The following is a 27885-nucleotide window of genomic DNA, read 5'->3' as shown; positions in this document are numbered from 1 at the left end:
TCGTATGTTTTTTCCGCTGGAGGGTAGCTCCAAGAAGGCAGTTTCTTTTGTCTGCTTTTTTTACTGCTATATTCTCAGGGCCTGACACGTAGAAGAAACTCAAGTATTTGTTGGTCGAATGCACAAGCTAACAGAGGTTCATTTTTCTCATGGAACAAGAATATGGAAGCAGGTGGGCCGCAGCGTGGTTGAGAGGCTTGTCATGCCTTCGGAGAGCCAGGCTCTTTCCACCTTTTCCCTCTGCCAACCTCAGTGCGTTGGGATGTCTCTTTTCATGGTCTGAAGATGGGTGAAATCTTTCTAAGAAGTTCAGCAGTCTCCCCTAAACTGGCCATAACTGCCTTAGACATCCATCCGCAAACCAGCAGTTGGCCAACAGAAGTAAGATTCCCGACTGGAATGGCTGTCATGTTCCTCTCCTGGGGCTGACACACAGCCACCTCGGAGCTGGACAAAACCAGAGTTGTGTTGGTTTTTAAAAGGCGGCAGGGGTGGAGGATCACCCACAGCAGGTTTCCACACAAGATGGGCATGGCTTCGGGAGGATGTTAACAGCCCCCCTGGAATCATGACTCAGAGGTATGCCTATCTTTTGTACCCCAAAAGTCAGAGGACCAGGGTTGCACTGTGATGTTTGTGAGATGGAGGGAACCCTGCAGCAGCCCATCTGTCCCAGGGATTAGTCATGTCACCATCCATTTCCCCGTCCCCATCCCTCCCTCTGCTGACCCAACATGCTCCCAAGAGTGTGAGGAGAGCCAGCCTCTGCTTCGCTGCCCCATTCTGTTCTACCAGAAAAGGACACCCCCCTTTGTATGGCCCACTGCCTCAAGACCCAAGAAAGAGTCTCACTACTTTTGAATCAAAGGCTTTATCTTTAAGAAAGCAGATTTAGTGAATCAGAATTTTCTTCCATTTTGGTTCTATTGTTTTAAGAAAAGTAAACCAAATTAAAAATTAAAAACTATTTTTTTAATAGATAATACATGTACATGGTACAAAATTCAAAAGGTACAAAAGGTGTACATTGAAAAGTCATTCCCACCCCTCTTCCCAGAGGCAATCAGGCTGCCGGGTTGCTGGGTATCCTCCCAGAGAAATCCTAGGCATATGCAGGCAGACATATGATATACATGTGTATATGTCTGTGTGAAAACATATGCACACACATACATCTACACATTTTTCTCCATTCCAAACATTAAGATACCATGGGCTTCTTTTTTCCCCCACTTAATCATGCATCTTGGGGACCATTCTATGGTAGTACACACACACAGGATCCACTGTTTTAAGTTTCTGCAAACTATTCCATTGTTTAAGCTGGTCATAATGTATTTAAGCATTCCCCTATACTGGTGGCACTCTCCAACTTTTTGCTATTACAGTGTTTCAACAAAAACCCTTGTACACAGGTACAATTCTTAGTTCAAAAAGCTGATGCATTTGCACTTTTGACAGACACTGTCTGGCTGTCCCCCATGGAGTGCCTACGTGTCACACTCCTGCCACCACTGTATCTAGTGCTGCCACCCACAGCCTTGCACTGTGCTCCCACTTCCTGGTTCACATGGCTGAGACCTTTCTACCCATCAAGTTATCTTTAGATTCATGACACATTTTGAGCCGAAACATACCTTATCTCTAACATTACTGTAGTTCTTCCCTCTCTTTTTCCCTTCTTGGGGAATTAAAAAAAAAAAAAAATCTGTAAAAGGCAATTCCTTTGAAAGATTCAAAAGCTCTGACACCTTGTTTCATCTCAAACTTCAAAGTTACTGTATAACACACTCTAAGACACTCTAAAGTTGTGAAAACTGTTTACCTGTCCTCAAACTAAGCATCAAGTAGAGGAGAGGTTCAATCTAAATTTTGCTAATAGAGATGCAAAGTTGCCATGTGGAAAAGCCATTTTATCCAACCGGAATTTCCCAGTCAGTCATCTACCCTGAGCTAGATGCTGGGGAGACTGTGGTAAGACAGGCCCTTCCTTTTGTTGCCCAGGGCCAGGCCCGGTGGCCCTGGGCAGGCATGAGTTCGGCACATTTGGGGGACGGATGTAAGGCTGGTGTGGAGCATCCACGGTATTCCCCGTGTTGTCAAGTATGCTGCAGATCGGGCACCAAATCCTCCAGGAGTTTTGCACATTTATTGTGAGAAGAGGGAATACTACTATAGCACTACCTTTTACAATGCATCTTCAGCCTGTCATAGAAGGAATGCTCTGGACTTCATGAAAAGGATCAAGAGAGGGCGTGGGAGATTCTGAAGATGCACGGAACGAGGCACTTTCCTTGGGAATCCCAACCACGGGGACAGACGATGGCACCCATCCTATGGGGCACTTTGTTGTACTGTTCTGCATTAAGATGTTCTTTTACCTTGAGGCCAACACCAGCCATGAGTAAATCATAAAGTGCTTCCTTAAAGTGTTCTTCCTCAGTGCATGTTTCAGCTCAGCATCTGCACTTCAGAGCAAGGGGTCAGGCTCAAAGTAACTGTGCTACTGTTAGATGCCTACCTCTCATTTAGGGTGATCATCAGTCACCTACAGAGTGGGCGAACAAGACCATCTGAGGCAGCAGAAATATGAGGGCACAGGTTATGGCCAGGGCTCACTGTTCAGAGTACCCTTTCAGGCAGGTCTGCTTCGGTCACTAGAGACGTGACTTGGGCCTGACATCGACGTCACAACCCTGAGGTCTGAGGTCCCAGGCATGACACTTGGTGAGGTAGTGAAAGGACGGTCTGAAGGCTTCTCCAGCCTCTGCTCAAGGTTTCAGGAGGTCTCAAGGGCTCGGTGTTGTCAGAGAATGCTTCCCATGCCCGGGCCTTCTGGTTGTGCTGACAGACTCAGTGGACACTGGCAGGACCCAGCTATCCTGAAAATATGTAAGGGCTACGAGCTAGAACCATTAAAACGATGAACTTTAGACTTTAACAGAGATACGCTTGACAAACTGGGAATTTGTCCTCTGTTAAAAAACCCCTCAGCGTGACTCTTTGACGACTGTTTAACACTCTGCATCTCCCTCTAGTGGTGTTAGCTAACCCCAGTCATCCAGTAGAGACAGAGCACAGGTCAAAGATATCAAAAAATGTCCTAGCATCTCCCCACGCACTTTGCGATCACCCAATCTTGTCCTGCTCACAACAGCTCTGATTGCGGCTTAAGCAGAGCAGTCCCATGCACTCCTTAAGAAGCACGTAGTGGGAAGGAGCCCTCAACCCAGAGGCTGGCGGAGATTCCACAGCACGGTGCAGCCTGCCCGCTAGCAACTCCCTGTGCTGACTGAGCAGGGCGCCTGTCCCTCCTGGGGAAACCTGGTTCCTCCTGAAGCGCACATTTTAAAAAAGTAACTGAAGGATGTTCTTGCTTCCTTTTAACTCTGGAGAAGCCTGTGGGCTTAGAGCATAATGCCACACCATGTCTAGGCATACAGAGAGCCATAGCCCTGGGAAGACCCCTTCTGGCTCTCCAGGTGGTTTCTGAAATGATCAGGGGCCTTGGGGCATCTCCTTAGCCTGTATGGCTTCACTATAAAGTCATATCCTAATTACTCAGAAGACACTGTCCACACTGAGGGTTGCCTGCAGCAAGTGTGAAATCTGAGCTCAAACTGGCTTCTGTGGTCTAATTCAAAGTGTATTCAGGCAACAGAAACTGATTCATCCGTAGTAGGCCTTGTGGATAAAAAAAAAAAAGGGAATAGAGATCTATGGACACCTCTCTATACCAAAACCAAACCAAATGAAACACAGCTCAAAATAAATGCCTGCACTTTCAAAAAGAATTACTGGCTGCTTTGGATTAATCATGCCGTACTTTCCCATCAGCACAGAGGTGGACTCCAGTAACCCCAAAATGTCATCTGCCTCCCTACCATCTGTGGACAAATATTCGAATAACTGCCCCAACTGCTCACAAAGTTCAGTTAGCCAGGGGTGGGCCTACTAGCTGCTTAACAAGATAACGCAGGTGTTTCCCTGACTGAAATAATTTCAAACGCAGTCAAAATTCTGTCTCCTTCCCCTGCCCTCAAAGTGCCACCTGTTCTTTTGCAATTACTGCTTCAACTTCACCCAGCCCTTCAAAACCCCCACATGACCGCGGCTCAGGGCCCAGCTGAGGCGGAGCTGCACATGGCCCAAGAAGCGCCCTCACGTGGCAGTTTCTATTTGCAAGCTGCTGCTTCCCCCTGGCTCAGGCAGGCCTTGCTGGCCCTGGCACTGAAACCAGTGGCTGTTTTTAATCCAGCACGTGTGTGTGTTTTTGAATCTGTACATGTCGGCCCTGCTTAATCACATCCATTAGGGAACTAAAAATGAACACATTTCTGTGGCTGCTGAATGCTCCAGTTGCTTGACATGTTTAAGCTTTTGTGTCAAGCTTACTGTCCAAACCTGCTGCCTGGTATGTTTGCAAGATTTACGCAGAATGGAGCACAAACCTACTGAACATGACTGAGTTACCAGACTCCTGAGGACCAGGGCAGCAGGAGCTCCGTGTCTGATCTGCACTGGTTATTTCCAAGGATTAAAGTCAACCGTCAGCTGCCCTTCCAAGGCCCTCCAAAGTCTAGTCTCAGCCCTACTTCCTAGATGGGTCTCTGAAGCCTCCTGAAGAGACCAGTTTATCCCCTCCTTTCCCAACACGCATGCCTTGCACTCCTCTGCATCCTCCTGGGTTTTTAATCATAGCGTATTTTCATTTAAAACAATCTTCCTACCTGTCAACATCCGATTCTCCCTTTAGATTGGGCCCAAATGCTGCCTCCTCCAGGAAGTTTCCCTGGATCTCTGCAAACCCCACTGCTCTTCCTCCTGACACCCTACTTGCCTTGAGTGCAGGGAACAGTGTCTCTCTCTCTCTCTCTCCTGGCTCAGATCATGACCCATCTGCAGTGTAGCCTCATCGAATGTGCCTTCAATGAGGGGGATGCATAGCCCCTCTGCATGCTGTGACTCAAATGAACATTGGGGCAGGGGAAGGTGTAATTTTTATTGAAGTGTCCTCAGCACAAGGTCTGTTTTCAATTTTCTGAGAAATAAACCTGAGTAACGTATAAAAATTAAAACGACACCGAATTTTCATTCCAGTTGCTGTCACCAAGCCTGCTGGTTGGCACCTGGAGGAGCTGGGAACAAAAGGTACCATGGCAGGTGAAAGGCCCAAGTGACCAACACTACATGGGCTGATCATTTCAGCTACATGCCTTCTGTTTACTGAAAAACATCTCAGATGGTCCAGTTCTGTGGTCAAGTGTGCTGTGTATCTGCCTCCCTGGGCCACCTGCTGGGTGCCTGTGCAGTAGGAACTCTGTTTTACATGTCTCTGAATCTTCCTCAGTGCTTATTTCTCAGTGGGTGCTCAATTAATACTTGCTAAACAAATGAATTCTTCTTTATTCAGAGTCCACACAAATACAGGTACCTTTGTAAGTGCAATGTTACTGGAGACATAAAAGTTGATCAACAGGGAAAAGTACTGCCGACATTCTTCACAGGATGACGGGTGTTATCCAAGCCACATGTTTACGGTCTGATTCCATCAACAGCAGTCAACAGAGATGAATGGAAGCAAAGAGGAGAGAGAAAACATCCAGGTTGTTGAAACCATTACACCTGCATCTCTCTACTGTCGCTTTCAGAACCATTTCATGATCTTGTAGTTGATACACGGTGCTTAAAAGTAAAATCAATGACATACAACCATGGCTGGGGATGTTCAGGAGGCCTTCGCTTTCACCTTGGACAGCAGCATCTCATTCTTGCGGCCCTCCTGGAGGGGAAGCAGAGAGTATAGAGAGAGTGGTGACTACATTAGCACCCACGTGAGGCCAAGATGGTCTCAGTGCCCTTCCCATAAGCCTATGGGAGACATCTCCTGGCCAACCCAGTCTCTTGGCATGCTGCCGCCAGCATGGTGAAGCTTCCTGATGACCTATGACATCAACACCAAAATAACTATAATGATGCTCCATTTCTGGGCTGTCAGACTGAAAACAGGATGAGAGGATAGGTACTGTCATTCCTAAAGACTTCATGAAGTCTATGAAACGTCAAGGGGATGGAAGCAGAAAGCACACTTATCTGCCAGTCTTGGCGTACTATGGTGAGTGAGTGGGGAAAGGCTTTGGAGACAGCAGCCTAAAAAGAGATAAAAGGCAGCCCTAGTTTACATAGCAGGCAAAACACGTAGAGTTCTAACAACAGTGAAGGTTAAGAATATTCTTGTCTTTAAGAAACTCAGAAAATAGGATAAAAGATATTCATCAAGAGATAATGGGGCCGGGCACGGTGGCTCACGCCTGTAATCCCAGCACTTTGGGAGGCCAAGGCGGGTGGATCACGAGGTCAGGAGATTGAGACCATCCTGGCTAACACGATGAAACCCCGTCTCTACTAAAAATACAAAAAATTAGCTGGGCCTGGTGGCGGCCATCTGCAGTCCCAGCTACTCGGGTGGCTGAGGCAGGAGAATGGCGTGAACCCGGGAGGCGGAGCTTGCAGCGAGCCAAGATTGTGTCACTGCACTCCAGCCTGGGTGACAGAGCGAGACTTCGTCTCAAAAAAAAAAAAAAAAAAAAAAAAAAAAGGAAACCCGCCCTTCCTTGAAACCAAGCTGTATGAAATAAATGGTGTGTGCTACGGGTTATCATTAAGGGAGGTCACTGCCCCATCCTCTGCCTATAGAATCTGACATCCAGTGGCACAAGTCACCTCTGCCTCATTTCATGTTCCCTTCTGGGGTCATCTTCAAAAGCTTCTAACTGCACCTCCTGCCCTCGTTCCACTGGCCTTAGTAGCTCAGGATACTTCCATCTGCTAGCAAACCTCCAATAACTCCAACCCCATTCTCTGGGCAGGGTCACAAGGAGTCCTGCTTTTAAATTGGGAGATAAAAGTGGTAGCAGAAAGGGCCCGGAGAGGTAGAGCTCACAGGCTTGACAGTGGTCAGGCCTCCAGGGTCTGTGTTTTCCTGGAGGTGCATTTATTGTGGGAGAAAAACTTTTATCCTTGAACCCTCTGCACTCAAAACCCCCATGGTCAATTTTTCCACCTCCCTGGGCCAGGGTCAGGTGCTCTCAGCTCTCTGGAGGCCCTGATCTTTTGGCGGTGTGATGGCAGCATGACCACAACGACCTTGGTTTTGCTAAGACTAGTGCTGGCTCATCTATAGGATTCAGAGGTATCTTTCACTCAGGGAACAAGGAAACAGGTGGGTGCTTGCCTTGGTGGTAAGGCTGAAGACTTTGAGGCTGTCAGAAGCAAGGCGCTCTGACACTTTTCAGCACCTTTTTGGGGAGAGAAAGGCAGTTCATGGGGAGGGCGGTGGGGGTGACAGAAATAAGGTGACGCTGGGTCACATGTTATTTTCTTTTAGAAAATAACAAAGTTTTCCTTTTTAAAATGGATTGAGATGTACTTGAGGGAAAAAAGACTCCAGCTTAAAACAAATGGAGGGGAAGAGATGGAACAAGAACAGAGAGCTACACTATTATGTTGTTATACTACACTCTCTACTTGTGTATTTTTGAAGATTTCCATAACAAAAATATAAAAGAGTAAATAAGTTTAAACTGACACCCACCTCACCATTTAAATGAGGCAAAAACAACCCAGAAGCATCCGAACTCTACCACGGGGAACTGTGTGTGTCACAGCACACTAGGCGATGCTTATACTTTTCGGTAGAGACAGCCTACAACGTCACCTAGTATGTGAGCCTACAGAATCATAGTCTCCGTCTCTTCAAAGCAAATATAAAAGAGGCGCTTTGGCTGTTTGTTTCTAGAAGAAAAGGGAATGTCTCATCACCTCAGTCTCTTTCCTGCTGAAAACTCTATCCAGGCCCACTAGGTGCCAGACAGAGAGCTAAGTTCACTGAAGGTTATGTACCCAAAGCCAGTTTCACAAAAATGTAGGGTTTGAATTCATCAGTGCTATTGAATTTAAATCTTAGTTTCATGACCCGATGAAACTGTGGCTTAGAGACACAATTCACTTAATACTGTGATTAAGGTGATGTCAGAGTACGTGTTGTTTCCTGGCAGACTTACAATTAATCAGCTCTCTCAGGGTAAGTCAACGGGGTTTTAGAGAAAACCCAATGTCTCTAATGAAGAAGCTTCTGAAACCAGAGAAGGCTGGGAGTCAGGATGCAGGCATGACTTGGTACCTAAATGGTGTCCATGGTGCATCACTGTTGCCCATTTAACATGGGGTAAACCAAACCCAACAAAGGCAACCTCTAAGCTGGCAAAAAAGCTGGCAAAAAACCATCTCGTAGACAATAATGTTGTGTTTTCCATGAAGAATAATTATGGCACACTACAAGTGCTTGGGCCCAGGATGCAGTGAGAATTTAGAATGCAAAAACCAGTGAGGGGGATGGTGAGAAGGCAAAATAGAGGGTGCTGGGAGAAGGCTCCACCCTGGATGAAAGTCCAAATTAAACTGTAATATATAAAACAGAAAAGCAGCAGAACTAGTCTGGCTCAAGATATAGGGTAGAGGCTGTGGAGTAGCAAGCAAGTCCCTATCATCACCTCCTCCTCAACACCTGTGGTGGCCCCAAATTACCTCGCAGGAGCTTGTGGGAGAAAGTTTAAGATGCTGGAACACTGACATGTGGTTGCCAATTTTAAATTTTTGCCAAGTAAAATGATCAAAAAAAAAAAAAAAAAAAAGGACTACCCACCATCACAATTATTTTCTAAGACAATTTTAACACCAAAAAATAAAAGGACATGCTAAATGTGCGGTGAAATATATTTAAATGAAATGTGTAAGAACATATTTCATCCCCTCCCCCTCTTCTGACTTGCTTTGGACTCAGGGAAAGAGGCCCGGCAAGAATCTGGTCTAGGTGTCTTAGCTGGCTCTGAAGGAACCACCTTCTGTGTCTGGTGTGACAATGACTGCCAGCACAGGTGGGAACTCAGACCCAAGCCACTTAACACCTCTGAAGGAACTGGTGCTTCGGAGGTCATCCTAAGCGCTCACCTGAGAGCCTGCTGGGCGAGAATGAGCTTTTCCACTTCACTGTCAATTGCTTTGACAGCTTATACTTATCCTCCTCAACTTACTGGCTTTTTGTTTCTACACTGTCAAAAGGGTGTCTCCAAGCAAAATCTGAGATGCAGTTCTCCTTTTGTGAGTTTTGATTAAAGGGAAGGAGGAGCTCTGAGTAGGGCAGCAAATTCCTAATTGTTCCCTGCCAGTTCGCTCACTGGCCCTTCTGGGACCTCAGCTTCAGTCTGTGCTAGCCTCAAAGGAGTCCCAGACTGAGCCGCAGACCCTCTGTTCCCCATTCCTGCACTGCTATGGCTGAAGAACTCTTTCTTCCCATGGCTATGTCCTGCTCACCCTAGAGGGCCCTCCCGGACCACACCACCTAAACCAGTCTCCTCACACGGCAAAGTCTGGAATTGTTACTACTTATTTGTTATGACTTGTTCTTAGCTTGTCATCCGTCTCTCCCACCGCAGCGTATGCTCCTTAAGGAGGGGGAGGTCTGCGTTACAACCTGGCATCTGTCCAGGGGTATAGTAGGAGCTGGAACACTGGAAAAGATGAGATTTTGAAATGCCTATGGGATGTGGCTTCCAGAAATAAATCACAAAAAAGATGTAGAAGAGAAGGGAAAGATGAGGAAGGAAGAAAGAAAAGTCTTAAAATAAGAACAAAATTATGAGCATGGGAAGACTACATTTTTTATTCTGCAGACCAAACACCAGGATACAACCTACCTTTAACTCTGCTGTATTTTCAGCAGTCTCTAAACTCACTGAAACCACATGGATTCAGGTTAGGGAGAAGGAATTCCTTAAAATAAAGCTGCTGAGACCCTAGCAAGGGACAAAATGAAGTCTTTTTGGAAAAATCTCTTAAGGGCAGGCACTTTTCTTTCTGGAACAATGAAGAGTAACTGCCCAAATGCAGGAAGGAAAAACAGGGAAAACCAAAATTGACTTGAGTGTTGGGTGTTAGGAGATGCCAGACCAGGTGCTGGATGTGCCAAATTTCTCATCTGACCCAACGGAACCCACCAAATGAGGAAACTGAGGCTGTGAGGAATTAGGTCATTACCAAAGTACACAGCTGGTAAGTGGTAAATGTAGGATTCGAATCCAAACCTGTGACACTTCAAAGTTCTCTCTTCCCACACAGTTTCTTGAGGTCCCTCCCTACCCTAAGATTGGCAGGAGAGGAGATTCTATATCTGAATCCACAACAAATGCTGTTTCCAGGTGGCCCTTGATATGGACTGATGGAGTCATTTTGTGAGTTTAATGTGCTTACTAAGTGTTAGGAAAACTAAAATGATGTGATGTCTTGAAACATTTAATTAGACCTCAAGATGGGCCACAGAAAAACGCAATCTTCAGCTACCTAGACGCCACACTTCACTGCCAGATCACACTCTGTCTTGTTATTTCCCTTCACAGACCAAAGGAAAACCAAAAAACTACTGTTTTTTAGTGGCTACTTTTGAGGTGAACATATATCTCACGTTAGCCTTAATGTGCTGCCCAGCCTTCCTCTTACCTCCTTGAACTCTTTCACAGTCTTAAAGTATAGCCTCTGCTTTTCTAACAGCTCCAAGTACTGGTCGTTCAACTGGTCTCTTCTCATTTTGTTCTCTTGCTTTTTCTTTTCCATCTGTTGAAACATTGTGGGAAATGGTGATGAAGACACGTTCTGCCCAAGGGCTGCTGGCAACATCCAAAAGGCAACAGTTGTTAACAGTTTCGTGGATTTCCTCCCAGCAAAGGAAGCTTCAATATATAATTTTTGAGGTTGGTTAATTTATTTGCATGATATTACATGGAGGCTCTACAATTTATTCAGCAATTTTTCTATCACTGAGTATTAACTGTTTCCTTTTTTTTTTTCTCACTACAATTTCACAATGGACAGGTTGGTGATTCTCAACTGGGAGCTATTTTGACCCCCCACTCCCCACCTGGCAGTGTCTGGAGACAGTTTTGATTGTCACAACTGTGAGGAGTGGGTGCTACTGGTATCACTGGGTAGAGGCCAGCAACGCTGCTAAACATCCTACAGTGCACAGGACACCCCACAGCAAAGAATTATCTGGCCCAAAATGTTAACTGTGCTGAGGCTGAGAAACCTTGATTTAAATAACTGTGCTCATATAATAAAACTGTGTATCCTCTTTTGATTTAATGTAAGTATTTCTATGTCATTACAAACTTTCTACAAATTATCATTTTAAAAACAACACAATGTTCCTGCTGATTGCTAACTTACCCATCTTTCTACTGGTAGACAATTTAGGATATTTTCAGGATTTAGATCTCATAAATAGATGCTAGGCTTTGATTTAAAGAGACTTTTCTAAGGTACCCAAAAGCTTATTCATTCAACAAATATTGACTTAGAATCTACTGAGTAGCTACACGTAGGGTGAACATGGCAAAGTCACTGCTCCCACAGAGCGTACATTGTAGAGATTCACATTAAGCAACCACCCTGACAAACAGACGCACAAAATATTCCCAACACTGATCAGTCCTGTGAGGAAAATGACATGGGAGGAGGTGATGGAGAGGACGGTGGGTGCATGGCCTCCTCAGCCTGGAAGCTCAGGGAGGCTGAGGACACTAGAGCAAGGCTGGCAATGCTATGTGCTATATGTCCAGAAGGTAAACCCAGAGCATCAGCCAGGAAACGAGGGCAGAAAGAGTTACGGTACAGACCGGGTGCCTGACTCATGGCTGGTGCTCAAAAGCTTGTTGAATCGAATTCTGAGAGATGCTTTGCCATGGCTTTGCTGATGTCTGACCGTGATTTCTGTGTTACACTTTGGAAGGGATTTGGTAAACACAAGCTACAGGTAAACTGGCTGCATTTCATTCAGTAGTTCCCTCCACACTATAGGCCTCTGTTGACTGCATAGGACAAATGCAACTTGGTGTCCCCAAGGCCTACCCCAATGCTGTTCAGAGAAAGACCCATCACATATGGGGACTGATTTGCCTGGTTAAATCCTGACCTTGCATCTAGTTCCTGAGTCCTAAGACCCTGTGCCCTGCTCTTTCCACAGGTCTGCATACAGATGCCTGGTACACACCCATACTAGGTCTCCAGTTTGGTGCCCTCTTGTGCCCAGGTCTCCCAGAGTGGGCAGTCCCCTCTGGGGTCCTTGGCTGGTGTCCTACTACACTTGGAGCCCTGGCTCAGCAGCAAGTCTTGATCCCTGCCGACGGAACCCCTAATGCTGCCTCCATGGGTCTCTCACACCCACTCACGATCCTGTCACAGTGACACACCAGCCCACCACAGCTCCCACTACTGTTCCTTCGTGGGCTCCAACTCTCAAAGCAGCAGACACCTTTTCCGCTGTGCTGGATAGACCTCACAGCTAGGTCCCTCTCTCTTATTAGGACAGCCAGCAGCTCTTATCTCAGGACTTTCCTCTCTGCTCTGTGCTTTAGCAAAACACTTCACCATAACTGATTATGTCCTAGTGAGGTAGCAATCCGTTTGAATTATGAATTTATCCAGGATCCACTGTGGGAGTTACTGTGGCAACCTAGAAATAATATGAGCTTGAGGCCAGAAAGGCTGGGTTCAAATCCTAGTTCTGCCACTCACTGTGTATCCTTGGACAGCTAATTTAACTTTTTTGAATGCCAGGTCCTTTAGCTAAAATGAGACTATCACCTAGATCACCAGTTTTGTTATGAGAAGCTTGTGACATTAAATATTAAGTGAATGATCCATTATCTGGTCCATAGTAGCTGCTCAACAAAGACAGTTTTTCTTCTTAACATTTCACATCCTAGGATGCCAACTCACTCTGAGAAGCAGGAGTTAAATCTTTGATCTAAGCTTCATTTGCACACTCTTCTCAGTGTCCCCTTACCCAAACGTCACTTTGTTATTCCCTGCTTATCACCTATTCACACCCTAGGTCTGTGAAGTGCTTGTGCCAAGCACTTGCTCACAGTATTCCAGAGATCCAGAGACTTTACCTCCTCTGAGTGAGGTCAAAATGCTGACTGATATGTGACCTCTTCTTTACTCAGAAACCCTTAGACGGGGCATAAACACCTATTCAATCACTGTTACCCAATGCTGGTCTGCTATGTAACACTCTGAACCTGCTGGTTCTGAGAAACTTGTGCTTGAGAGGACACAGACTCCCCTGCCACATCTATGAGAGCAGGACCCATTATGGCACTGTTACAGGGAAAGCTACATTTAAAAAAAAACAAAAAACAAAAAACAAACACACACAATAAAACACATCCATGCAAGTGAGTGCTGTTCCATCCAGAGTGCCAATCAACATTCAACATTCAAAGTGTATCTGGAACCCTCTTTGACAACTGCTCTTTGACTCCATTGAAAGAATTCACCCATTCAACAAATAGTCCTTGAGGGCCTAACCATGGGTTAGGTGCTCCATCAGCCACTGGGGATGCAGACCAGAGAAAGAGAGCCCACTCTGCCCTGGGTGCCATTGACCCATTTGGCACCCACCATGGAGGGGAGAGACAGATACAGCAGCACCTGGTTTCCACACTGGTCAGCCCTGAGGGGCCAAGAGCATGAAGCCTGGGGGAAAGTGAAGAGAGTGAAGGGGTGAGGCCCATTTCTTCTTCTGCTCTGGCTCATAGTCAACAACAGGAATTCATGGGGTTCTTTCCTTTGGTTTCTGCTTCCTGTTTACACTGCTCTCTGTAAACAGGAAGCAGAAGTCAAAGGAAAGAACCCACGAATTCCTGTTCTTCTTGACTATGAACCACAGCAGCTTCCTGAGGAGCAATAGAATGGAGGAAGCGTCTAACACACTGACACCTGGGCTGTCACAGGCTTTTGGTCAGCCAGGTTCTCTGCCTTCCACCTACTCACATCCCAGGTCACTGAGAGGGGACTGCATTTGCTCTCTGCAAGACAGCCTATCCTGGCTTGGGTGAGTGCGCATATACAGGCAAGCACTGACTTATGTCGTTCTAATTTTGACGGCTGAATAGTCCGAGAAATCGTGCTTGTTACTAGTGATACTTTTTTTTCCTCCTTTGACATTGTTTTATTGAAGTCATTCACAGAGAGATTCATGGTATTTTTCTACAGGGAAAGGGACATGGAACACTTCTGCCCTTAGCTCATCTCTTGAGAGATGAGATTACAGGCAACTTGAACGTTTGTCTTCTGTAACAGGGTTTTTTTATGATGACAGGACCTATGGACAATTCTTTCTTTTTCTTGTGTTTATATTCTGGCATCACTCACTGGAGCCCTTTGCCCCAAGATCATAAGAGGAGAAACCCGACGTCCCTAGAAGATTTTACCGCCATGTCGGAGAACCACTCTGGTGTGATACATTTTTAAAACAGGACCATAAGCAAGAGATATTTGGAAGTACGAGTTAGGATTCATCTGAGAATGGCGGTAGGAAACTGCAGCTGTCTCTGTAGGAAAACCCCATGCTGTACCCTGACTGAGTGGTGCCTCTCTGTTCTCTTCAGATTTCTGAGGCTCCATTTCCTCTCACTTTGGCAGAACTCAGTTCAGCAATGATTTCTCTTTTTTAGAGGGGGGTTCCTGAAAACTAAAATGTTCTCAAGATCTTAAGATTCCTAAGGAATGAATCTCTTGTGGCAGAATGTCAGGTACCGCAGATCCCCCGAGGAGGCGAATCCAGTCAAGAGCGGAAGCCTGCTGGTGAAAGGTGGTCTCCTCATCTGTAAAATGGGTGTGATACTGTTCACTTCAGAGGTCTTTCAGGAATGTCAGCACAATGCTTGGTACACAATAGGTGTTCAATACATGGGAGCTGCTGCTAATAGCAACTTCTGAACCCCTGGGTGTAGGCAGCTCATGGGACAGGCCCTGCCCACTGCAGAGTAAGACGCATGGTGGGAATCCCTCTGTAGAAATGTGTCTTTTCAGGATTGAGGGCACACTCCCCAGCTACCAGAAGAGACCTGTTCTTCCCAGGACTTTCCCTGTCACCACTATAAAACCTGGGCTATATTACAGAAAAGAAGCCATCTGACCTTCATTCTACTTTGCTTAATTCCTTCCACAATCTGTTCCATCTGACGTAAAAACTGGTCCCGGGCAGCAGGGGAGGCCATGGCTCTGAAAGAAAAACCAGCAGAGTTATGACCGGCACACAGGACTCTGAGGTAGGGGGAAATGCCAAGCAGTCAGCTCTGTATCCAGGTTATACCTCTTGGGAGAAGCAATCAGGCCTTTGCAATGCACAGTGGAGCCATGGGGGCCCCTGCGATCCCAGGCAATTAAGGATGTTAAACCTCTGAGAAGCCATGGAAATTAGCCTGGTCTTATAATTGCATATTAATCTTTTTGTCATGCTTTCCCTATAACTTTCATAACTAATATGTATTTTCTTAAAGTAAAACGTGACTAAAATTAACAAAAACAGTATTTATTTGAAATATGACATGTACTGCTTAAGTACTGAATTTCACTTGGTTTATAAAAAAATTTGAGGATTGTCAGATACTTGAAATTGGTAGACATATTCTGAGATTTCCTAAAACCAGGTCTGAGAAATCTGGTCCTATTTCTAGAAGCAGCAGCTAAACAAGTAGATTCCCTGATGTCCTAAAACATTCTTCTTCACCTCCAACTCTGCAGAGGGAAGGACACCAGGAGGATCAGAACATAAACACACTAACACACACACCCCACCGCATGCACGCACTGAGAATTATCCTGAAGGATGGGCTGACAGAGCAGAACTCTTCACAAGACACTCAAACCACAGGCTCTCTCAATCATTGGGAAAGATGAAAATGGCATTTTTACAAATGTCACAAGGTATTTTACACAGTGAATCTGAATCTTATTAGGAGGCTGTGGGCTTCTTTTTTTTTTTTTTTTAGAAAAGAAGCTTAAAACCTAGAACCTGTAACTAATTAAGATCTGAGTCTCAATGTGTCCCCTGTCACCTGCCAGAGGACAGCAGAGATTTATGCCAGAGAGAAGGGAAGCATGCTCTCCAAGGAGCAAGTCCTGGGGCTGCTGGATGGTGGGTGGGCAAATGGACATGTTTGAGGGCTGCTTGATTTGGGAACAGGTGGGCCTTGACATCTAATTTATAGAGAACAATGTACACATTAACCAAAAAAACTACCGTGAGATTTTAAAAATCTAAAAAATTATATAAATTCCATTATGTAAATTTTAAAGCATTTCTATGTGTTCATTAACAAATATTAATTTGATAATATATAGAGAGATTTTAGTAGGTAGGCACAGCCAAATTATTGGAAAGTTAACTTTTTTCCTAAGCTCTTCCTTCACTCGACTATCATTATAGTTTTGCAGATACTCAAGGAGAGTGTAAACAAGATACCTAGCAGAAGGGCTAAAAGAGTAAGAATCACATACCCAGCGTTAAGTCTTGCATGTGCCTTTGTGAAGCACAGGATAGCAGTGTAAGGTGGGCTGAATTCAAAGTGTGCAGGGTGACAGGGTATTAGTGGGAAGGAGGACTGACAATACTTACTGTGAGAAGTTCTCATGAATTGAGTTCAGCAGACTAATCTGGGGAAGTAAAAAAACAAACGAAATTATAAGACAGGCAAAAAGATTTCCACACTACTGCAACTGCTGCAAGCTTGCCTGTCTCCACATACTGCTTCTGCAAGGAACACAAGTCTTGTTTATGAAGATTAAAGTAACATATGGAAAAAAAAAAAACGAGCCACATGTTCTGTCTCACAGTTTTCCTCAGGGAATCCACCTTCTTCTCACAGAAAATTCCCTCTTCCTACAGGGCATTCCCACAGGAATGTAGGGAGAGGGTGCTTTGAAGGGACCTGGATCCCAGCTGAGAGGACACTAAGCTAACATTAGGGCTCTCTAGGCAAGCTGCCACCACAGTCCTTTCTATCTTGCCAAACACTGCACTTTATTTTCAAGGATAACAGCTTAAGGGAGTCAGACAGTGTGGAGGGTGAGAGTCATTTACACTCTATTCCTTCCCACAGAATCTTGCCAATGCAGCAAGCTAAGCTGCTGGGTGGCTGAGTGCCTCCAAGGGGATGCACTGTTCAAGGCCCGGTGGACACTGCCTTAGCCTCACAGCAAATCCTCTTATCTGCCCCAATGATACGGTCCTTGGAAGGGCTCTGAGGCAGGAGTAAGGAAACCTGGGTCATCTTTCTGGCCATAAAACGACTCAACTTGGGAGCTCAGAACTAAGTAAATACCACGTGTGAACTTTAGGTTCACAGTCTGCAATGTAGACAATTTCTTGTCCTTACTACTCCACAGGAAGGTTTTTTTTTTTTTGAGACGGAGTCTCGCTCTGTCGCCCAGGCTGGAGTGCAGTGGCATGATCTTGGCTCACTACAAGCTCCGCCTCCTGCCTCAGCCTCCCGAATAGCTGGGACTACAGGCGCCCGTCAACTCGCCCGGCTAGTTTTTTTTGTAGTTTTTAGTAGAGACGGGGTTTCACCGTGTTAGCCAGCATGGTCTCGATCTCCTGACCTCGTGATCCGCCCGTCTCGGCCTCCCAAAGTGCTGGGATTACAGGCGTGAGCCACCGCGCCCGGCCTCCACGGGAAGGTTTTAAAGTTAAAATATCACAGGCATAAATCCATTTAAGATAAAATACCACCTTTATTCAAATGTAACATTCTAAACTGGTAACATGGCTTGGAATTAAAAAGCCCAGCTCCCCACTCTGCCTCGCAAAATTCCTAGTTTTTAAACAGTGGAACAACTTTAAACACTGCTGATGAAGGAAGGTCAATGGGATTTAAGGCCTTTGGGAAGGGGCTGGGCTATCCCTAAGTCAGGGTTGGCAAGTCTTTCCTTTGCCAGGTAGGAGGGCCTCAAGGCCAGGATGTGGGGCACAGCTATTCCCCAGATCTGATGCAAATCCCATAAAATGCATTCATCTATTCAAACGTTTATCAAATGTCTGTTATACGCCTACCACTGTGTAAGGCCCCGAATACAGAAAAAAATAAAAAACAGCTTCTCAAGGAGTGCCCTCTAGGATGACAGAGATCCACCTGGTTTGTCTGACAGCAGGCAGTAAAGGTGACAGTAATTACAGATGCTTCAATTTGGGTTCAGGTAAAAGATATACTTGTAATATTATCCTTATTAAAATGGTAATTAGTGTAGGCTACAAGGTGATAAAATGAAAACACATTCTGTCAACCTCAAGGTGAGGGGGAGGGTAGGAACAAGTATGTACTGAGAATCCATCATGTGTAAGGAACTTTACATTTTCTCATTCTGTCCTCATTATAATCATCATCAATGCAATTAGGTGTCATCCCCATTTTACAGGTGAGAAAAATGAGGCCACACTAAAACCCAAATAAACCCAAATCTGACTGACGCCAAAGCCCGTGTTCTCTTCAGGACACCTGCTGCCATGGTGAAGACCAGGACTATTCTTTTTTAAATTAAGACATATCTGCATACTGTGCCCGAACCGTTTGCCATCAACTTGGGAAAGCCCTGAGCCATTAATTTAACCTGAGTTTTTAAGTGTTAGAAAGATGAAGGAAGTGACAGTGACCCTTTCACCCCTGCTTTGAATTTTACAAACCTTTTAGTTCACGCCTATGTCAGCCACTGATTATTAAACAGGTATTTTCTCCCTGTAAACTATAACAAGCCCACCACCTCCATTCAGCTGGTTCCTCCCTTCCTTTAAAACTCAAACTAGTCTCACCAACTCCAGAGCTTCCACTGTGTTCCTTTTAACAATGGCATTTCCCCCACAGCACTCTAGAATGGCTGTCCACCAGTCTCACTTCACAGCAGACAGTCTGGGCTCCCAAGGAATCTTGTACTTTCTGACTGGGTATGCCAGCACTTAGCATATAAAATAGGCACTCTTTCTGCTAATGATGAACATATCCGTCCCAGACATCAAGTTCATTTGACTTCCTGGAGTCAACTGCACTGTTAGCTGCTTAGCCATTTTCTTTTCATAAATGTTCTTACCTCTTTTTCCAAATAAACCTTTTTATCGTCCAGGGTATTATATAAAGTGAAGAACTGCTTGGTTTCTTTGTGCACTGCTGAAACTGTAAAGGTAAAGCAATCAGCACATGAATAAGAACAGGTATCAGAACACCCTACCTGCCCCTCTCCCCCACGTATGCACTGCCAGGACAGCTTTGTCAGGCCTGGGAGCTCACTCTGCAGAAACCCCACAGTGCGCAAACAGAATCTCCTGGGAAGCTTTTAACAAGTCTCAGGACCAATGAAAGGAGGACGTCTAGAGGTGGGACCCGGGTGGTGACAGTGAGTACCCAAAGTTGAAAATTACTCCCACAAATGAACCAGCCACCCGTACCTCATCCAGCTAAAGAACTGGGTGGGGGTTGTAGATATTTGATAATAATACATGATACAGGTATTTTGATGTAACTGCTTGCAAATGTCCTTAGTGTAAACATGTCTTTATCAGATGATTTTAACCTATGTGAAATGTGTTCCGTGAAATAAATAGATGCAGGTATTATTATTACTAAAAGCTTTGAAACAAGCAGGAATAGAAGAGTAAAGGGAAAGATTTAACTTAAAGCAGAAACTACTTTCTGCTGAAAACTGTCACTGCTGATCCCTGCCTCTGATCATCTGAGTCCAGTGTGAGGACTGGATGAAATCCCAGCCTGGTGGGGCCAGGGCGTGAAGGAAGCATGTTCTGAACTCCAATAGAGCCAGTGCTCTACCAGGAAGGATGCCGGAAAGACCAAGGCCTCAAGGCAAAATCTTAGGTGGAGTTTGAAAGACCAAGTGGGAATTGTAGGATAATGGCACTCTGGACTCCGGTACCAGCTCACAGGCCAAGATGCAGATGTGCAAAAGGGGTGAAGCTGGGTGAAGTGGGCCAAGACGATGCAGGACTTAGTACAGTGTATTTAGGATTCTAAAGATTACCCAAGAAGTTGCAGGGAGCTACTAAGTATTAAAGCTTTTAGAATAAAATGATCAAATATATATTGAAAAAGATCGAAGTAGACTCTGGGCAGCAAAGGAAAGTGGCTACAGCAGCAGTCCAGATGAAACAGACAGAACTGGCAAGCAGCTTGAGTCAGAGAAGTAAGACGGGTCCAGTTTGCCTAAGAGGAATGTGGGGTAGGGGGGCTGAATTCAGTTTTGTACCTGTTGAGTTGGAGGTATCATGGGGACATACACATACAAGAGTAGGAGCATGGAGAACAGGTGATCAGTTCTTGCCTGGGGTGAGCGACCTAGAATAGGTTTGCAGGATCTGAGTTGGGTATTGAAGAATTTAGCCTGACAGAAGAGAAGGGATCCAGGCACCAGGAACAGGAGGAGTCAGGGCTAAGACGTCAAAGCTTATGGTTTGCTCAGAGGCAGTGTGTGGACTGGCAAGGCCAGAGTGAGGGTTCAGATCAGGAAAGGGGCCTCCAGGCAGGCCACTCAGACTGGGGAGGAACCCAGACATGGTAAAGAAAGAGGCTCTGTCCAGTAAGGCCCGAGGAGTTCCTGAAGATTTGTTAGCAGAGAGAGAAGTGACAGAATCAGATGTGTGGCTAGGGGACTTGGAGGCACTGCAGCTAATGGTCATTTAGCTGAGATATGATGCAAGAGCAGATGTGGCAGGAGTGTTAGGAAGAGAAAGGCAATGGTAGCCTTGAGGGCCATTCTGAGTCTGATGAGACATGGTCTCTTATTCAGGCTGAGGGACATGGTCCTGGGTTACTGGGTGAATCTGATGCTGTTAAGGGTTAAGGACCACATCAGCAAGAAGATCTGTAGAGAACAATGAGTGAGGGCTGATCTCTAGACACCAGGGTCACGATGTTCCGTGTGAAGTTGGAAAGTGGTGCAGGAGCTCAGGGGAAGGCTATGTGGCTGACCAGGATGAGGGCTGCTTTGAAGCTTTACTCTAAGAGCTCAACTGGTTCAACCATCTGTCCATGGAGAGGGCGGTGAGAGCACCAGTGCTGCTCCTGGGACTGCCAAGTACGCCTATTGATGAAACGGAGCTTTCTGGTGGTGGCCTTTGTGGACTGCGCTCTGGTGCATGCTCCCCCACGCTAAAGTGGAACAGACCCCTCGCCTGTCCCTCCCCAGCCTGGAGAGCTTGTCTGTGGTCGATGCACCTACTCTGGCGGTAGAGTTCAATAAATCTCTTCTGATACTGTATTAGCTCGGCACGGCTAGGGACTTCATCAATCTTGCGGTGCAAAATTGCTATTTCTCGATTTCTTCGAGCCTAAATGCAAAAGGAAGGTAGAGACAGTACTATTTGGTAAAAGGCCTTACATATTCTCTAGGGAGCCAAAATACTGCCTGCACCCCGACCTGAGCCCAGCCACAAGCCCTACAATGTAGGCACAAACTTCTGTCATCGGCATAAAGGTCCCCATCTCAGATTCGGATTGACTTTCCCACTTTCCTAGGTGTGGGAGGAGGCGACTGTGAACTGAACCACAGAAGGCACCAAATAAATGGACCAGGAGGGAAGACACTGAATGGGAAGGGCTGCTATGGACAGAGCCTGCAGCTAGCCCCCCAGGCCCCCAAGGAGTCTAGAGTAGCCAGCTGCACCACTGCCAGGTGGCGACAGGCAACAACAGGAATGCTTCAGATGATGGGAAGCTACGCCACCTTGCTGCCTCCAGATACATCCCAAATTCCTCATCCTGGTTGAAAAGCTCCTACAACCTACTCCTCAAATACTTTCCAGCATTTTCTCCCTTCCACGGACTCAGGAAACTGCCCTACTGACCAGGTCTGGGAGGCATGGCACTGCTGTGTGGTGTAGCATGGTGCAAGGGCAGCTGCAGGGGGAACAAGCCGCTCATTTGTGCATGGTTCCCACTGAACATGTGTAGACTCTGGACCACGTAGGCTCTGAGTGCTGCCTTTCTTCTGTGCCTGCATCCCTCTGTCCACCACATCCTCCCACTCTCCTGCCTGCTTCACCTGCAGCAGCAGATGTGAATCTCTAATTCACTGGTAAATAGGAGACTCCTGGTGGGAAACCCATATTCATGTCTGGTGACCTAATCCAAAACTGGGTCTCTGCAGCTCTAGGGAGAGGGAAGGATGTATTTCTCCCTTAGGCCAAGGCTATGCTCCCCATGGGTGCTCAGGCGCTCACTCCTGGTTTCCTTTCAGGAGTCTTAAGATACAACTCTTCAGTCTTCTACTGCATCTGTAACTTTTCTCTAGCTACTGACCCTTCTCATCAGCATTAAATACATTCCTATGTCCTCACTTCTTAAAAAGCCCTTCTTTAATCGCCATCACCTTTCAGCTACCAGTCTCTCTCTTCCCTTTTATAGGGAAGAGAAATGTACTGAGAGCCACGCATATGGGAGCCTCTGTCCACGCCAATCCTCCTTCAACCCACTGCGACTGGGCTCTCCCCAGTGCCCCACTGAACTGCTTTTGCCAAAGTCACTGCACACCTTCTCAGGGACACACCTAATGGACAATTCTCAGCTCCTAGCCTTGATTTCTAGTGGCACTTCCCCTCCTCTCAGCTGAGCGCTCTGCTCAGCTCCCACGAACCTCATACACTTGTTTTCCCTTCTGGCTGCTCAGGCGCATCCTCACTGGAGATCCCCCCTTTTGCTCTGCCTATCCTCACATGCGCTCACCAGGGTGTAGTCTCAGGGCCTCTTCCATATTCCACAGCCCCAGTCCTCATCAACACTGCAGACACCCAAATCTCCAGCCCATACTATTCTGGGAGTCAGATCTGACAACCAAGTACTCCTTGGACATTTCAATGTGGTTGAGTACCCCAACTTTGAAAAGCTCCAAACATCTCATTAACACTCCTATGTATACTCCTCCTCTCACCCTTAACCCTAGGCTATTGCTTCTCTTTTATGCTTCTTCTCTATGAATTACACAAATATTATCCACCCTTGTGTTAGAAATTCCAGCATCATCCTTGACTCCTCTTTTTATCTCAATTGATACTAAGTTCCATCAGCTACAGCCCTGCAATCTGTCCAATCAGTTCATTTCCATGCATTCTACAGCCACTGCCTAACTCAGGCCCTTGCCCTCAGCAAGCCACTGGCTTTACTGAAGGTTTCCTCTGGCCAGTCTGAAGCTGCCCTTAGTAAGCAATTTGCACATAAACTCCCTTGAACTTGATGTATATATAGATGTGTCTTGGTTCTCAAATAGCCAGCATTTCCAGGAGATGGGTCATCCTATTAGTTCTGGGACCTGATGCAATGCTGAATACATACAAAGCACTCAGTCAAAAAGTTTCCAAATATGCAGCTGTACTGTCCCGATTTTATTTAATTCTATGCCTCTTTAAAGATTAGTAGAGACTGTAACAAGGACAAATTTGACTCACCCAAATTTAGCCATCTCAGCTCAGCAAAGTAAGTAGGTGCCAGAGAGAGGGGAAAGGCGATCTCACTGGCCTCTGCAGCCCTTTGGCCGTTCCTGCCAGAGCTCGGCCTTTCCCTCCCAGAGAACAGAAGGTTGGCTTGAACTAAAGTGTGACAGAAGGAACTTCTGGCTTTTGATCTTCCATGAGCCAGATCCCAGTAATGTAGGGGATTTTAAATGTAATTTTCACTCTGCATGAATTAAACTTTAGAGCTAATTTTGAAACCTATCTCCCCTATATTTGATGTCACTCTCACAAACCACCGGTTATCCAAACAAACGAACAAACAAAAAAACAGCTGAAATGGCACTTAATTTCAGAGGAACAGTAGCACAATTCTTGTTTAGTACTTGATGAGTACCGGGGAACTGGAATCCAGACTCTGGCACCTACCCCGCTTGACTCTGGGAAAGTCAATTTCTTCATAAAGAAAATGGGACGTAATATCCACTCTCCACCTGGGGTAAGGATTAACTCAAAGGAGTGGTTATGAAAGTAACATACCAATGTGAGATGTTAATACCAACACCTTAAATCACTGAGTTACACTCCAGATAGAAAGAAGACTGGTGAACAGCAGCCTCATTACTTATCTTTTCTAATTCTTAGATATTGAGACTTTCTAGTTGTGTCATAGGACATCTAAACCTAGTTAGAAGAATTTATGCATATTTTTGTCCTTCTTTTACTCACCTGTAGTAAACGTATCTTGTAAAGTTTCTCTTTCTCCATATTATACCGTCTGTCTAGGTCGTCCTAAAAATTGGAAAAGGCTGTAATTACCAGGGACTAGAAAACTTTCACTCTTTAATGGAGTCTTTGAAAGTTGAATATGTTTTTATCATATCTCCCCCATCCCAAGACCTTAAATTTCTCTTCTTAAATGCCCAAATTTACTGTCTGGGTCCTATCTCATATGAGACCCTTGATACCCTCTCATATCATGTTATAACAACTCCTCCTTCTGGGACCCAGGATGAATCCAGTATTCTTAAGTGAAGTAACCTCCAAACATATATGCCCTTCCCCTGCAAAAACCTATGATGATGTAGAGACAAATCACCAGTTAAAGAATGTGTTGTTCTATGCCTGTGTTTGGAGATGACGCTAGTTTTCTATGTTTCTACTTAGAGCTGTGTTATCCAATGTGATAGCCCCTAGCCACAGTGGACAGTGCAGAACAGAACATTTCCATCACTGCGAAAAATTATCTTGGACAGCATTGATACAGAAAATAGAAAGAAACTAGTCCCTCATTGAACCCAGCAAGGTAAGACACATGGCTGGTTTGTCGTCTCAGAGAAAGTTACAAAAGGGGTCAAAGGAGCCCCTCCTTCCTCAGCATAGGGAATATAAACACACACATACACACACACCCCCACCCACCCACCCAAGGGACTCAGCTGTAGGCAAAATCCAACAGACTTCACTAGAAGAGTGCTGAAGCTCATTCTCCTGGGAGATTATGAGGGTACAAAGGGAAGAGGAACCCTTAAAGAAGACAGATGCTTACAGTTTTCATGCTTTTCCTTTCCTCCACTTCCTTTCCTATCTCTTTCTTCTGGAGGGTTTTGGAATGCAGGTAGCACTGGTTTAACTCAGAAGAGGGTGGCAAACTACAGCCTGTGAGCTAAATCCTATAGGCTTTGGGCCAAATATACCTTGTGGCCCATTTTTGTAAACAAAGTTTTATTGGAACACAGCCATGTCCATTCATTTACAGATCAACTATGGTCACTACAGCAGAGCTGGCTCACAAAGCCGAAAAGCGTTACTATGCGGACCTTTACAGAAACAGTTTGCTGAGTCTGGTATATAGTACAACAGAGAGAGAAGGTTTTCCCCTCTGTGCCACCCAACCCCTCAGAGCCTGAGTGGTGACCAGCATATGCAGCCAACGCAGGCCTCTCCCCTTCCCAGCTGAGATGCCAGCATGAAAACAAGATGCTTGTACACAGGACTGGGAGAAAACCCACCAGAAGGGTCACCTTCAGGGCCACTGCTGGGGAGACGCTGCCTCTATCTGAGGGCCAGCTGTATCAAACAGGACAATGCCCTGGAAAGCCTAGATGCAGAGTTTGCCGCAGAGCACATTAAAGTAGGCATGAGAAGCCATCATAGGACAGTGGAAAGCTGGCCGCCTGCCCTCAGGAGACAATGCCAATCCCGAGCAGGCAGGTACTTACGTCATGAGTCATTGCAGAGGTCAAGGTACCAGGTGGCTCTCCACTGGAGAGGGTCTGAAACAATGAAAACATAATAAACACCTCTCCTGAGCATTTGGGAATAGGACAGAAGCCAAGGATCTAGATGTAGGAAGGGGCCAGGCAGGGGCATAAGGGTGCAGCCGAGAAATGCGTTGATGTCCCCCGAGCATGTCTGAAGAGAGCAGAAAGGGAACTGCCCTTAGATGAGCCCCAGATTTTAAATTGTCCTTAGGTGTCTGTCAGTTACACACTAACACAGTAAACTGTACAGCTCTTTTTGAATGTAAGAATCTCGCTAACAAGATGTGCTGAGAAGAGAAATGAGATCCTAAGAGTCTAATTCGTGCAAACTCAGAGGCTCAAAACTCAAGCTGATGATTTGAACTTTAAAGGCTTAAAGTTTTAGAAACAATAGGAGAGGTTGGCTGTGTGACAATGAGCCTGGGACACCACCGCCTCCTAGGCTCTCCCATTCACCCATGCCAGTCCCCTCACAGATGTGAAGAGTTGTATGGCTCAGATGAAATAATGCAACCACTCAGGAGAGTGAAAAGGGCCCTGCAAGACCTTTGTCTCCCCGCTGGGCATGGCAGTGTCCTGTACAGCCATGGGCACAGCCCAATGCAGAGTGCTGGGCCAGGCAGCAGGGCATGCGGTCTGGCGCTGGGTGGCTGGACACTCTCGTCCTCCCTAAGCTTCAAGTTCCCTGTTCCTTACAATTTAAGGTTTAATGAAAATTCATGTGAGCTCCTTGGAAGATCAAGTCCTCTGTTCCAAGAACCAGCTGTGCAGGTATGTTCCCTAAACCTAGACTGCTCCTGCAAGCTTAGGGTTCTTCCGTGAAATCCAACACTGCCCTCTCCTTCTTCATGTTTGCTGCTGCCTTTTGGGAGTGGGGCATTATCCTTGAGCAGGAAAGGAGGAAGGTGAAATGAGTAAACTGGCAGAAAATGTAAAGAAAGGGTGAGCAGGAAATAGAGCTCAGACTTTTCCCAGAAACATCTCCCTAAACAGAGGGAGGCCAGAAGTGTGTAATCTGGTAATTCATGTCTGGGTTGCTGCCTTCTACATCCTCTGCTGCCTTTTACTCCCAGAGGAAAGAGAGAAGAGATGGATGCAAATCTTAGAAGGTCACAGAAGGAAAACAGTTGAGAAATGTGTATTTACAGGATGAGTTAGCACCAGCTGTCTGCTCGTTGGTCCTCTAGAACTATCTTTTCCCTGTGTAAGTCATAATAACACCTGACAGTCTCAAGGACTAATTCAGAGCCTTTACCTTTTCATCTCCATGTGGTGCTCTCTCAGCTTTCAGGTTTTCAATTTCTTGCTGTAGCCGTGTCATCTCCTCCTTTAAAAGCGACATGAACGTTTAAAAAATTCAGACAGGCCAGTAATTAGATGCAATTATTCAACTATTTGGTCCACAAGTCTTATTTTCACATTTCATGAGTTTATTCTGTGACGAAAAGCTAATGGGGTAGCTGCCCTGATCTCCAATTATCAGCCTGGGAAAGTTCTTTTCAGGAGGCTACAGGCAGCTCTTCCTCCATCAAAAGAGGCCTTTCTTTCGAAGGGCTGGTGAGTATGTAGTAATCACTGGGCATTGAAATGAACAAGTGATCTAGAGCCTAGATCCAATTAGTCTTGTCTGTTTCCTGTCTCCAGCAGGCCTCAACCTTATTCACCTGTCCATCTTCCAGCCTGGTGCTCTGCCTCATCAAGTACCTCTTCCACTTGCCATCCTCCCTGGCCCTTAAGTAAGATCTAGCTTTTAATGGCTCCTGTGCTGTAGTGTCTTTTCCTCCCCTGGAGCTCACACAGAACTTGCCGGGCCTCATTTCCTATCTCACACTAGAGTCAGCTGAGCACGCATCACCCCCATGACCAGACTACAGATTTCCAGATGGTGGCAGCCAGGACTTATACATAGGACATAGACATCCCAGGTTTTCAGGACAGCCCTGGTTTTGTATGATGTTACTCTTTTCACAAAGGCCATCTGTCAACAAAATACATTTTTTCAAAAACTTCATACAGCTTTTCTTTCAAATACCAAAGTTAGGTGGCATTGTTTGTTTTGGGGTCTGGCACAAAGTTACTTATTTGACTTACTTCTGGTGTCGTTGTAGGGTACCAACCATGGTGCTCTATTCGGCTTGTACAACTGACAACTGCTGGATGAATCTGCTTTTTTTTTTTTTAATGAATCTGCTTTTTAAACTGCACTGGATAGGATATCACAACAGGACAATGGAGGTAAACCAAGAGATTCGGTAAGAGTCCTGGTTTATTTGC

General features: G+C 45.7%; 1 protein-coding gene and 1 long non-coding RNA gene across 6 annotated transcripts in view; one reads left to right on the top strand and one right to left on the bottom strand.

The window, feature by feature from the left end:
* Positions 1 to 950: 950 nt before the first annotated feature.
* CCDC93 (coiled-coil domain containing 93) overlaps positions 951 to 27885 on the bottom strand; it is a 94553-nt gene continuing 67618 nt past the window's right edge. For 3 of the 5 annotated variants that reach the window (XM_009185029.2, XM_009185028.2, XM_009185030.3), the window contains 9 exons: positions 26867 to 26938; positions 25570 to 25623; positions 24077 to 24139; positions 21124 to 21232; positions 18985 to 19067; positions 16520 to 16557; positions 15039 to 15123; positions 10555 to 10668; positions 951 to 5782 (listed from right to left, as the gene is read on the bottom strand). In XM_009185029.2, the coding sequence (XP_009183293.1) occupies positions 5729 to 5782; positions 10555 to 10668; positions 15039 to 15123; positions 16520 to 16557; positions 18985 to 19067; positions 21124 to 21232; positions 24077 to 24139; positions 25570 to 25623; positions 26867 to 26938 (672 nt within the window). In that variant the 3' untranslated portion in view covers positions 951 to 5728. Of the gene's footprint in view, positions 5783 to 10554; positions 10669 to 10881; positions 14724 to 15038; positions 15124 to 16519; positions 16558 to 18984; positions 19068 to 21123; positions 21233 to 24076; positions 24140 to 25569; positions 25624 to 26866; positions 26939 to 27885 lie in introns of those variants that run through there. The other 2 variants (NM_001168740.1, XM_021923387.2) reach the window with 2 other exon arrangements.
* Positions 21864 to 27801, top strand: LOC110740844. Its single transcript, XR_004176475.1, has 3 exons — positions 21864 to 21978; positions 24515 to 24653; positions 27720 to 27801. It is a non-coding gene; the product is annotated as an uncharacterized LOC110740844 (long non-coding RNA).

Source organism: Papio anubis, chromosome 10 (genome assembly GCF_008728515.1).
Source record: "Papio anubis isolate 15944 chromosome 10, Panubis1.0, whole genome shotgun sequence".
NCBI lineage: Eukaryota > Metazoa > Chordata > Mammalia > Primates > Cercopithecidae > Papio > Papio anubis.
Note: the sequence above shows the minus strand (reverse complement) of the source record. Positions and strands in the feature narration are given on the sequence as shown.